Source organism: Pteropus vampyrus, unplaced genomic scaffold (assembly GCF_000151845.1).
Source record: "Pteropus vampyrus isolate Shadow unplaced genomic scaffold, Pvam_2.0 Scaffold113, whole genome shotgun sequence".
Classification (NCBI taxonomy): domain Eukaryota; kingdom Metazoa; phylum Chordata; class Mammalia; order Chiroptera; family Pteropodidae; genus Pteropus; species Pteropus vampyrus.
Window position 1 is genome coordinate 3,067,216 of NW_011888894.1, and position 13,194 is coordinate 3,080,409.

General features: G+C 36.1%; 1 protein-coding gene and 1 pseudogene across 1 annotated transcript in view; one reads left to right on the plus strand and one right to left on the minus strand.

The window, feature by feature from the left end:
• GKN1 (gastrokine 1) overlaps positions 1–13,194 on the minus strand; it is a 22,056-nt gene extending 8,862 nt beyond the window's left edge. Inside the window, exons 1-2 of the mRNA XM_011365621.2 lie at positions 13,030–13,194; positions 12,162–12,281 (exon numbers count right to left, since the gene is read on the minus strand). Coding sequence (XP_011363923.2) covers positions 12,162–12,281; positions 13,030–13,194 — 285 coding nt within the window. The remainder of the gene's footprint in view (positions 1–12,161; positions 12,282–13,029) is intronic.
• LOC111743443 lies at positions 8,203–8,321 on the plus strand (annotated as a pseudogene).

Here is a 13,194-nt window from a genome sequence, read left to right on the forward strand (position 1 = left end):
CCTTTTTCTTTTATTAATTTAGTTTTTTTTTAATGCCTATGAACATCCCTGGGGAACACCTTACTTAGAGAAACAACAATCATGCTGCCTCTGAGGTTTTGGAAATCCATTTTGGGAGCTACCGATTTGAAATAGAAGCCAGGAGACTTAAATTCTATTCCGCTTCCTTCTTTCTGTGAGTCTTTTTTGCCTTTTAGGCCTTAAGTTTCCTATTGGGTCAAACAGAAGAAATTCCTCCTTTCTACAATATTGTTATTTCAGTGGCTTCAAAAATCAAAGACCCTCTTCCTTTGTACTTTGTGTGATACGTATAAATGTGTGTTTGTGAGTGTGTGTAGAAGTCTGTGACTGTGTGTGGGTGGGTGAGGGTAGGGTGGATGGTCAACCCTAAACTCAGTCCTTGTCTCTCATCCAAGGCCAAAAGTCATAAGGAAGCATGAACAAGCCTCTTGCTCCCTCTCACCCTGAGAGCTATGTTTTGTTTCTTGTCCTCCCATATGAGAAAGACAGAACATGTTCATGTTTTTTTGTTGTTGCTCTTACCTCAATAGAATCTAGAATATGCCACCACATAGATGATGCTCAATAGGCCCATTTAAAAAATTAGAATTGCATAAAGGAGATGTTCAAGTTAGAAAATAAAAATGTGTTATATTTATTCATTTCTGAATTTTGGAGTCAGATAGAGAGGTGCTTCCCTACATTGGCTATGATGATGCATCAAGGGAGTCCCAGGAGATTACGTGGTCCTAAGGACTTCGGATTAGTATTGGGGCAAACCAGCCCATAAGTAAACAGGGCCTGCCCTGCCACAGAGCTTGAAGCAGGGCCATGCCAAGAACCAAGCCCCTATCATCGTTTTATCTTCCAGCACTCACACCCAAAGCCTCACTTGACCCCACACCCTGTTATGTAGAGCTGGGTGGGAACTCCCTTTGTGTGGAACAAATGGGATACAGTCCATGTATACTATGCTCATACTGACGCAGGACAGGGCAAATTTCCCCGATTTGGCAGAGGGACCAAGCCCTGCACTGAGAGAAGAGGGTCCTCTGGAGGAGAGTTTGGAAAGAATTCAACAAGCACACTAAAAAGTTAGGGGCAAAAACTGTTTATTAAAGAAGGAGAAAAGCAAAGACTAGAGAAAGCATAGACAAAAACCCAAGAAAAGAAAAAAAGCCCCAGAGTGTTCTGGGGAATTCAATTTATATAATATTCTTTAGTTTCTGTGAGTTATAGTTTAAAGACTTTTTGAACCCATTTCCTTTGATGTGGACATACAGTGAGGAAGCAGAAGAGTATGTAGCGGGAAAAGGTAAGACTATATAGAGTGAAAGGCCTGCTGGCAGTTCCCAGCCTTTAATCCCTAGGTTCCCTACAGTTTTAACCATAGGGAATGACAATTTTATTTTGTGTAGGGCAGCCACTTAAAAAAGACTCTGTATTTCCTGGTTCCCCTTCACAGGTGTGGGGAATGGGTTGTTAGCAATCCCGGCGGAAATCTTCCTTTGTTCTGCAGGTGTCCTCCTGGCCTGGCTGCAGGGCTGATCAGCAGATTGCAGTCTCTGAATGTAGCTTGATTTAACATTTTAATTCTCTTGCCTCCTCTCTACATTAATACTGTAGATTTGGAGGGCCTTTAGAGCTTTCCTAGGGAAATCAGACTTCTTTGAGCAGAAGGGAATGTTTACTTACAGGGTATTTTTTCATCATTAAATATCCTTATTCAAGATCCCCCTCCTGTACAGACTTGTTAGTGGGCTGACCCTGCAGCCCTTAACACCTGTGAAGCCCTCAGTAATCTTGTTTTCTGTTTAGTTCTTATTCCATTTTCTGATATTCAGGGCTTATCTGGTCTTTAGCCCATTTAATCTCACACTATAATTTATTTGTTTGAGTGTGGAAGCCCTTTCAGACAGAGATTCTGTGTCAGTCTCTTTGGCTCTATTGTTGTTTTTCTGAGCATCCTATGCACCAATTTGAAGATCTGTGTAATGGTTCCAAGTCAGACGGTTCATTGTGAGATCAAACATACCTCATCACCTGGGGGAAAACTTCTACCCCTCCCATGCCCTCAGTATACCAGAGGGCTGATCAGCATATTGCAGTCTCTGAATAGAGCTTAATTTAACATTTAAAACTGTTCTCTTGCTTCCTCCTACATTACTTGCTTCCTACATTACTTGTATCAAATCTTCCATATACATTTGTGGCCAAAAATGGCATATCTAACAAAATAGCAATGGGAAAATGTAAATTAACATTTTAATAACTTTTGTTAGAAAGCTTCTAATTCCAGAAAATCCATGCTTATTGCATAGTTGTTTTTGTAGAGGAGAGAAATTCCTTTCAAATTACAGCAAAATGGAGGAAGAGACCTCTCTTTTTGTTGTTTCCTTTGGGATCATTGCCTTCCAAAATATATATAATGCTGCCTTTCTGTTGCTGCTCGTGTGTTTGTCCAATTACGTTTGTCAAACCTTTTGGATGCCCCCAGAAGCAACCAATGATATGTCTCGGAAATTGGAAAAATCTTCTTAAAGAAGGTCTCCTGAGTGATGACTTCCTTTTTGTAAAATATACGAAAATAGAGATAAAGAGAATATTGAAAAATCGAACCTGGTTAAGTATTTCCATAGTGAAAAGGACTTGGAGAAAATATGCCCAAATGAGGAAAGCACGAAGTGCCAGTAACATGCTGCTTTATAATTATCTCATAGCCAATTCAGAAATAATAACATTTGCATTTTGTTCAGTGTTCAGTTGAAGCAGTTTAGAGAAAATGGCGTAAAAGTACTTGTGTTTACGGTGTGTTTCTTCAACCACAGCAATCAGGCTCGGAAAGGACAGAAGTGATCACTGGAAGATGAAAATCAGATCCCAAATGATGAGGACAAAAATGCCACACCTGGGGCCCAGGTCCTGTGAGGACCCAGTGGCCGTCTCACTGTACTGTCTCCATGGCTTCCCCAGCCAGAGGCCAAAGTAAAGGACTTGCCTTAAGTCTACTAAACAATGAAGCACAATTTTGTGAATCACTGTTTTCTGCAAGGCGACTGATCTGATTTGGTTTCCTTTTCTACATCTAAAATGGAAAATATATGCACATATGTAATCTTTTCACTTCTGGAAGAACACATACTCCTAAAGTAGGGAGGAGGCAAGAGAATTAAAATGTTAATCAAACCACAGGCGGAGACTGCAATATGCTGACCAGCCCTGCAGTCAGGCCAGGAACACACCTGCAGAACAAAGGAAGATTTCTACTGGGATTGCTAACAACCCATTTCCCACACTTGTGAAGGGGAAACAGCAACCAAGAGTCATTGCCTATGGCTAAAACCATGGAGGACCTATGGATTGAAGGCTAGGAACTGCCAGCAGGCCTTAAACTCTGCATATTCTTACCTGTTCACACTACATACTCTTCCCCTTCCTCACTGTATGTTCATATCAAAGGAAATGGGTTAACAAAGTCTTTTAAACAATCACACACAGGTTCTAAAGAATGATGTATAAACTAAATTCCCTGAACACTCAGAGTCCCTCTCAGTGCCTTTTCTCTGTCTCTCTCACTCTCCCTCTCATTCTCTGCCTCTGTGAGGAGACCACACTCTGTAGAGTGTTATCCCTTTTCCAATAAACTTTTCTTTTGACTCTAACTTTGACGTGCATGTTGAATTCTTTCTAGACTCCCCGCCAAAAGACCCTTTTCTCGGTGCAGAGCTTGGTCTCCCTCCCACTCGGGGAAAATTGCCCTGTCCTGCATCACTCCAGTGAGGATACTGGATCGTCAGAGGTGGCTCAGGGAATTGTGAGCTTCTGAGTTTATTCAGTCATGCTCTCTTTCTACCCAACCCCCACCCAGCCTTTCGTTCCCAAAAGCGCTTAATAAAAATGTATCCATTTGGGCTTATTCTGGGGGATGTATTTTTCCTTCAGAGATCCCACTGGGTTTGAATAAAGAACAAAGTCTCCTTATTAAGACCAGGAAAGTTTTTTCATTTGCTTCTCAGCAATGGCTCACCAGGTATAAAACCTTTTACTCATTTTCTCATATTGAAAAATAATTAATTAACAGCAAATCACCATGCTCAGAAAATGCAATGCCCCAGTTAAGCACAAGTGCTATAGAAGATTCAAAGATCTGAAACAACCAGTGCTCATACTCCAAGATCCTGAAATCTATATGAGAGACAGGCCTTGCTTCATGGACATGTGACCAGCGTAGCCACAAGGGGCTTCCCCTTAGAAGAGAGTCCCATACTGGACGAGTTTAATGCTTTGTGGGCACCATCTTGAAATTCTTAATAATTTTATTGTTAAATTTGTGTTTTTTAAGTGAAGTTCAACGGGACAATAGAACATGAACTGGGGGCTTGCTGCTATGGCTCATGTGAGGCCCCACCTCCTGCCTCTCCCCACCTCCCCGGAGGGGCTCTTGAAGACCCACCCTCTACCTCCACTGGTGGGGCCTAGGTACAGGTGCAGGAAGGCTCAAGGTCAGGCACCTACACCTGCGTACAGAGTCACAGGGTGGGGCCTCAGGTGACTTTAAGGATCTGCACTTACCTTGCAAGTATCCCCATACCCAAGGGAGTGTGATAGTAAATAGCAAATCAAAAATACTATCATAAGTTGAGAGAAAGAGAAATTATAGAAGAAAAGAAAGAGTTTTTCCTGCTTTTTGAAGAAGGGGTTTCATATTTTTATTTTACACTGGGCTTTGCTTACTATGTGGTTGGCTCTGATGGGAAGCAAGATACACACATAGTATAGATACACCAAAGTAAAGTAAGAAGAAGGTGAGGTTCTAAGGGGCTTTGCAACTTGTCTAAGGTCACATGGTGAGAATGGAATAGTTTTCATGTAATCCTGAAGCCTGTGATCTTTCTCTTACGCCTTGCGACTTCTCTAAATGAGCAGTGGAGACAGAACATTTAGAGGAGTGTGAGCTCTTTAAGCTGGAGTGTGAAGACTGAACATTTAGAGGAGTGTGAGCTCTTTAAGCTACAGAGGCTTCAAGCAGAAAATGGAGCTTTAGTTATGCCCTATGGGACAGCCTGGACATAGACATATAGGGGTAAAAGGTAAAGCTACTTTCACCTAGGGGAGCAGCAGAGCTAGGTGGTATAACTGGAGGTTCAGTGACTGTGAGGAAACCAGTTTATAACATTCATAACACTCTCAGATTCACTTTTATGGTTCCAAAATATCTCATTTAATCTCTATTGGATAGAGAAAAATTGAGTCAGAATTTTTTCATCTATCAAGAACCTACATTTTGCTATACACTGAGCTTGAGATATTATATGGATTCAATCCTCACCGATAGCCATTGAAACTACCCTTTCGCCCTGGCCTTTATGCTCAGGTTATATTCCTGCATGTCTGAGGTTCCTTTCTCCTTCTCACACCTATAAATTCCAACACCCTGAGCTCCTCCCAGTAAATTAATATTTTAGTTGGTGGCCATGGGCGTTTCTCTAAAAAAAGCAATCACTTGATTATTATTATTATTATTTTATAATTGACACACCTTTAAATTTGATTTGGTCTCTTCATAAAGGGATATAAGGCACATATAAAAGGAGATATCCAAACAAACATGTATATTTAAGAAATGTAGATACCATTTATTGTTTAGGATTTCATGACTCACCTTCAAATAGATTGAAGGTATATATGGATGATGTGTAATGACATCTTGCGTATCTGTCAGGCTATGAATCTTTTATGATAGAACTTATATTCCTTGTGTCTAGCATAGTTCCTGCCACATGATTAGGGCTCAATCGAAGATGATCTCAACTGAAATTCAGGTTCAAAACAGATTCCACTAATTTTGGCCACTTTCTTCAAATTTGGATGAAGCCAAACGATTTCCTTTCTCTTCTTGAACGAGAGATTAAAAAAAGAAAAAGAATTTAAATGCAAAAACAATCCCCCTTGGACTTGTGACAGTATCAATGGAATTCAGCTTTCATTGTCTGTAGCAAGATTCTTTCCTCTTTCAGTAACTGTTCAAAACTTTTGGCAGTCTACCCAAGTCCTCTTTGTCAGCTCTACTGTTAACCTAACTGCCTACTATACCCAGAAAATAGAAAGTATCAGGCTTCTTGAACTGTTATCCTCCATTGCTCAATCTCTATCTTCACACATTCTTCATTCTGTCTTATCTTGGAGGAATGTTCTCTTAACAGATTCCAAGACTGAAATTTCCATGTCTGATGATCACCTTTCTTCATCAGATGGTTGTTCTTTTCTCAAAACTCAATGTCTTCCTGTTAATTTGATACTTCTTTTTGGCTCGCATGGGCAAATCTCTCCAATGCTAAAAACAAAACAAAACAAAACAAACGAACAACTTAAAACAAACATAAAAACCTTTCCTTAACTCTACCTTCTTCATACAGAGAGCTTATAACTCTCCTTCCCTTTACATCTCTCAAAAGTATCATGTAGATTTTCTGATTCTACTTCACCTCCCAGTCATATCTCAACCCACTGTAGTTTGGCTTCATGTTCAAAGGATAACTGGTGATGCTGAGACTCAAAGTGACCAAGGCAAGGAGCCTAACCCTGCAGTACTCCTGACTTGGCTCTGTACTTTTTAACCCTGATAATCTCTTCTTTAACTTCTGTTTATTTCAGTGGCATTTTTAACAAGTAGTCAATCAAGATAGGCACTTGAGTCATTCTTAGCTCTGATTCCTCACCCCTTCTTCCTCTCTTACACAAGTGGTTACCACAGCCAGTACATTGTACCTTTAAAATATTTCTTTAAAAAATATCCTAATTCTTTTTCTGATCAGAAAAGTAACTCATAGGAAATTGTAGAAAACATGGAAAATAACCAAATAAATTGATTGACACATTATTCTACTAAATAGAAATAATCACTGTTAACTTTTTAGTACATTTCCTTTTCATTTCTTTTGAGATTTCTTTGATTCATATGTTATGTAAAAACGTATTATTTCGTCTCCAGATATTTTGGCATTTCCAGTTATCTTCTGTTATTGATTTCTAATTTAATTACATTGTAGTCTGAAAACATACTTTGTATGATTTCTATTCTTTTAAATTGTTAAGGTATGTTTGATGGCCTAGAATGTGGTTTATTGGTGAATGTTTCACATGAGCTTGAGAAGTATGTATATTCTGCCATTGCCGACTGAAGTATCCTATGCACTGATCAGGTCCAATTGATTGATGGTGCTGTTCAGTTCAACTATGCCCTTACTGATTTTATGCCTACTTGATCTATTAATTACTGTTCAGGGGTATTGAAGTCTTCAGCTAAAATAGTAGGTTTAGCTATTTCTCTTTGTAGTACTATCAGTTTTTGCCTCATGTTTTATGATATTCTGTTGTTAGGTGCATATATGTTAAAATAGTTATATCTCCTGGAGGATTGGTACCTTTATCATGATGTGATGCCTCTCTTTATCCTGATAATTTTTCTTGTCCTAAAGTTTGTTTTGTCTGAAATTTATATAGGTACTCCAGCTTTTTAAAAAATTTATGTTAGGTGACATATCTTTTTTACATCTTTACTTTGAACCTATCTGTGTCTCTATATTTACTATTTATTTATGTATTTATGTATGTATGTATGTATGTATGTATGTATGTATTTATTTATTTATTTAGTGTGTGTGTGTGTGTGTGTGTGTGTGTTTATATTTAAAGTGAGTTTCTTGTATAATATGTCCCTCAGTTTTCAATTTGTTTTTACATTTTGCTTATTTTTTTATATTTAATGAATATTATTTTCCTAATCAGGTTTATTAAAATGTAATTTAGAAACAGCAAAGTTTATCCTTATGACTCTGCAGTTCTATGAATTTTGAAAATGTATGCAGTCATAAAACCACCAGCAAAAGCAATATAGAACATTGCCATTCCTCCCCAAAAGTTCTCTGTGTCCCTTTATGGGCAACCTTACCCCTCATCCCTAGGCCCTGCCAAACACTAAACTGTTTTCTGTCCTTTTAGTTTTATATTTCTAAAATGTCATGTAAATGGAATTATAAAGTAGGTAATCTTTTGATTCTGGCTGCTTTCACTCAGTGTAATAGATTTGAGATTCATCTGTGTTGTGTGTCAGTGGGTCGATCCTTTCTTCTTGCTAAGTAGTATTTCATTACATAAATGTACCACAATTTATGTATTCAATCATCATTGAAATGCATTTGGGTCTATGGCTATGCTACCCTGAACAAGGCCGATCCCGTCTGATCTTGAAAGCTAAGCAGGATCGGGCCTGGTTAGTACTTGGATGAGAGACCACCTAGGAAGACCAGATGCTGTAGGTGTAAAAAATAAAAAAAATAGAGATTGTAAACTGACAAGGTCCTTGCAATCTGTGAGGTCAACCAAGGGTTGCCTCGCCTAAAAAAAATAAAATAAAAAGGCATTTGGGTTAATTTCCTATTTCTGGTGATTACAAATAAAACCATTATAAATATTCACATACAGGTTCTAATGTACACATATACTTTTATTTCCCTTGAGTAAATACCTAGGAGTGGGATTTCTGGATCGCATGATGATTACAATTAACTTTTATGAAAAATTGCCAAACTGTTTTCCAAAGTGATTGTAGCATCTTGAATTCCCACCAGCAATGTATGATTGTTCCAGTTGCCCCATGTCTTTGACAACAATTGGAATTTTCAGTTGTGTTTGCTTGTTGTTTTTAGCCTTTCTAATATGTATGTAGTGGTTTTAATTTGCATATTCCTAACTACCAAAGAGGTTCAACATCTTTTTATGGACTTATTCGTCATCTGTATATCTTCTTTAGTAAGCCACCTTTTCAAATATTTTGCCTATTTTTAAAACTGAAATGTACATTTTCTTATTATTAGTATGAAAGTTCTTTATGTATTTTAGCTATAAGTTCTTTATTAAAATACATCTTTTGTAAATATTTTCTCTCAGTCTGTCTTTTATTTTCATAAACTTTTCATAAATAAAGTTTCTTTCGAAGAGAGAAACTTTTAACTTTATTGAAGTCTAATTTATTCATTTTTCTTTTATGAATTTTTAATTATGATGTTAGCTGAAGGTTTTTTATAAATGACTTTTATCAGAATGAAGAAATTCCTTTTTATTCCTAGTTTGCTTAGAGTTATTGTGAGTATATAAATTTAGAGAGAAATGTATAGCATTAAATACTCAGAGAAAAGAAATACTTTTCTATCAAGATGATCATATGGCTTTTTATTTTTACAGTAAATATGTTGAATGATATTGATTGATTTTTCACATATTAAAGGAATTTTGAATTCCCAGGAAAAGCTTCACTTGGTCATGATGCATTATTATTTTTATATATTGCTGTGTTTAATATGCTAATGTTTTTGAAGATTGTTTTCATCCATGTTCATGAGAAATATTGGTCTGTACTTTCTTTTCTCATAATATCTTTGTTTTTGGTATCAGCGCAATATTGGCCTCATAAAATAAGCTGGTATGTGTTAGTTTCTCTCCTATTTTCTGGGAAAATTTGTATAGAATTGATATTAATTTCCTCTTAAATATTGGGTTGAATTTGCCCATGAAACCATCTGGACCTTGAATTTTCTTTGTGAGAAAGTTTTAAAATACAAATTTAGTTTCTTTCATTGATATAGGGCCATTCAAGGTATTTCTTTCTTCTTGAGTGAACTTGTGTAGTTTGTCTTTTTTAAGAATTTTGCCCATTTCATTTAGGTTGTTGAATATAAAGTTGTTTCTAATATTTCCTTATTCTTTTAATGGATGTAAAATCAGTGAGGTGGTGATATCCTCTTTTTATTGGTGATATTAACAATTCATGTCTTTTTTTTTTTCTTGAACAGTCTGGAGATTCATCGATTTGACTGAATATTTAAAAGAAACCATTGGTGCTTTTCATTAATTTTTTTCTATTTTTTCTATATCCAATTTCATTGATTTTTGCTCTTTATTATTTCTTTTTTTGTGCTTGCTTTGGGTTTAATTCAATATTAAACCCAAACCTGTTTTCAGGTTTCTTAAGATGAATACTTAGATCATTTATTTGAGACCTTTCTTTTTTCTATTATAAGTATTTAATGTTACAAATTTTTCTGTAAGCACTGCTTAAGGAACTTCATCCCACAAATTTCTATATGTTGTATTTTTAATTCTATTCAATTAAAATTATTTTCCAATTTCTTTGACTTCCTTTTTAATCTATGGCTTATTTAGAGGTGGTTTTTAAAAAAAAAAACATTCAAATAATTAGGGACTTTCCAAATACCTTAGTTTCATTTACATTTGATTTAATAACGTTGATTGAATTTGCAATTCTCTAAAAATTTACAAGGTTGAAATGTTTCATTTACAATAAATGATCATAATAATATTAGGTAAATTTTATTGAGAGCTTACTCTGTGACAGTGACTGTTGTATTTTATGTATGTGAGCCCATCAGTGTTCACAAGGATGCTTTGAGGGGGCACTTTGTTATCATTTTTTTCACATGAAGATTTTGTGTGAGAAAATATGTGTGAGAAATTGGAGACGTTGAAATTCAAATACAGGTGGGATGTTTCTGAAGCTTCAACCATTCACCATCTTTTGTTATCACTTCATCTTTCTCTAATCAGGTTTTTTGCCCATTAAAAAGATGTGTGTGTTCATTATTTTCCTGTGGATTTATGAAAACTTTTTGTAAGTTAAAAATATTACCCTTTGGAGGTTTTTAATAAGCACTTGACTGTCTATTAATTATAAAAATAAAGAATTCACTCTTAAGGAAAAACATAGAAAATATTGTCATTTGTTTCTCATAAGTGTTAAAAGTATTTTTCTGAGTTTTAAATTTGCCTTTAAATTTTGCTGGTTTAAAAACGATTATCTTTTATATTTTATGCAGTTAAGCTTATATATATATCTTTCTTCTTGTAATTTATTCTATACTGTTAGGCTTAGAAAATCTTTTGCATTGCTAAAATCAGATCAAAGTTTACTTATATTTTTTCCTTGTGTTTTTCTTATTTGCTTCTTTTACATCATGTACATAGTTTACATGTATTTTTAAAATTGAAATTAATATTTTCTTATGATAGAACCTACATTAGCTTGCCCAAATAACTATACCCTCATCCCAGGGCCATTTAGATTGAATTTTTTCCCCTCCTAACAGCAAGTTTGAGCTCTTTCTTGGGTATGGCAAAAAATGACATGAAAATGAATTCATAGGCTGACTGTACCATATCAAAGTGGAACTTTGGGAGAGTTGGGGAACAGAGGAGGGTATATGTTATGACCTCAGTATGTGAATTTAGGGTCATTAAATAAAAGACATTAGCTAAATTTAGGACCATTTAAGGAAAGGAGTGATTAGTTACATAATGAAGAAAACAATGAAGCATATAAATATATTTTTTGCTTATCATTGACAGGTTTGGCCAATACAATTTGTACTTTGGATCATTATATTCTACTCATGCCTCTCCTCTGATACTTAACATTTATTATATTTTAATAGTTATTTGTGTTTTATAATAGACAGCAAGTTCTCTGAGAGTAGAGACTCTTTGTGTCTAGTTCATCCTTCTATCCCTTTCAGAAAGTTCTTCCAGTGATTTCCATAAGGTAGAAAGTCAATAAGAATAGAAGGAAGAAGAGAAATAAAGGAAGGAAGGAAAGAAGAAGAGGAGGAAGAAAAACAAAATGGATAAAGGTAGTATAAAAGGAATAAAAAATGGAGAGTTTAGGATACAGCAGGAAAAGACAGGGAAATTATAGTCAAATGAATTGAGTGTCTTTTGTGACAATTGTGTACATGAACCTCTTTCTACTTTTATGATCACATCTTTTTTCCTTCATTTATAATATTTTCTCACTCATGCCACTTGGGGAGGTTTGTTTAGAAGAACACTGTAGAGTGAGTTAAAACCCAAGCTAAGAGTCTTCAACTTTGTCCTAGAGTTGATGGAGAATTTTAAAAAGTTTTTGAACACAAGAGCAATGAAGGCAAAGTAGTACTTTAAAGCCATAGATGTTGCATAGTGATGTTGAGGATGGAAGAATGGGCAGCCTGGAAGCAGAAAGAAAATTTTGGTCTTTTGGCGTAGACAGGCTTCCTCTTCTTGGCTTCATTTCCCTCACATCTAGATATGGTCACGTGACTGCTCCTTACCATGGATAATGAACAGATGTGGTCATTTTCTATCTGAAGAAGTGAAAGCAGATGTGTCTTCTCATGCTGTTGATCTAAACTCCCATTTGCTAGCTCGATGATTTCGGAATAACCATAAAGCTACATATGGAAGACAGGGAAGCTACATAAGGAAAAAGCTGGAATCCATAAATCAGCACTTGGCCAGCCACTCACCATGAAGTTATCTGTATTGGACTTTATGTGAGTGAGAAATAAAAGTTCCTTTTGTCAAATCACTGAGCTTTGGGTGTTGCTTGTTACAGTAGCTCGTGCCAATTATTCTGACTATTAAAATCATTATAACAGGGACAGTGTGTAGTGGTGAGGACAAGGAATCGAGTATAGTTGACAGATGAAAAGAAAAGTACAAATGGGAGAGGCATTATAGAGGGAAAATGGCAGAAGAAGCAGGGATGACTTTAAAGTGAGCCTGAAGACCTGGAGAAATTGTCAAAGGAAATAACAAAGTAAAAAAAACCCCAAAACTGCTTTTGGGAAAAAAAATGCAACTTTTATTTTAGACTTGTTGAGTCTGATATATTATGGTACATTATGGTATATCCAGATGTAATGGAAATGCCTGCAAAATAAAAAAGAAGAGTTAAAAAAAATAAATTGTGTATAAGAGAGAGAAAAGAAAGGGAAGAGGGGCGAAAGAGAGGAAACAGAAAAATAGAGAATTTAGGTCTCATAATAAAAAAGGTAGCAGTTAAAATAGGTTTAAACGTATGTAAATAAAGGCAACAAACCAAGTGAATTTACTATTTTGTTTGAGCACTAGAGTAGCAAGCAAAAGTCTTATCTTTGCCGCTAACTATATATATGACCTTGGCCACATTTTTTAAACTGCTCGAGTCTTAGTTTCATCATGAGGGGTTTGAACAGGTTCTGAAACAGCTCTTTCAATCAGAACCACCCATGGAGGTTTAAAAGTCCACATGTCTGTGCCCTTTCTCAGACCGTCTGCATCAGTGTCCAAGGTGCAGGTACAGCCAGCATGAGGCCCTTCCAT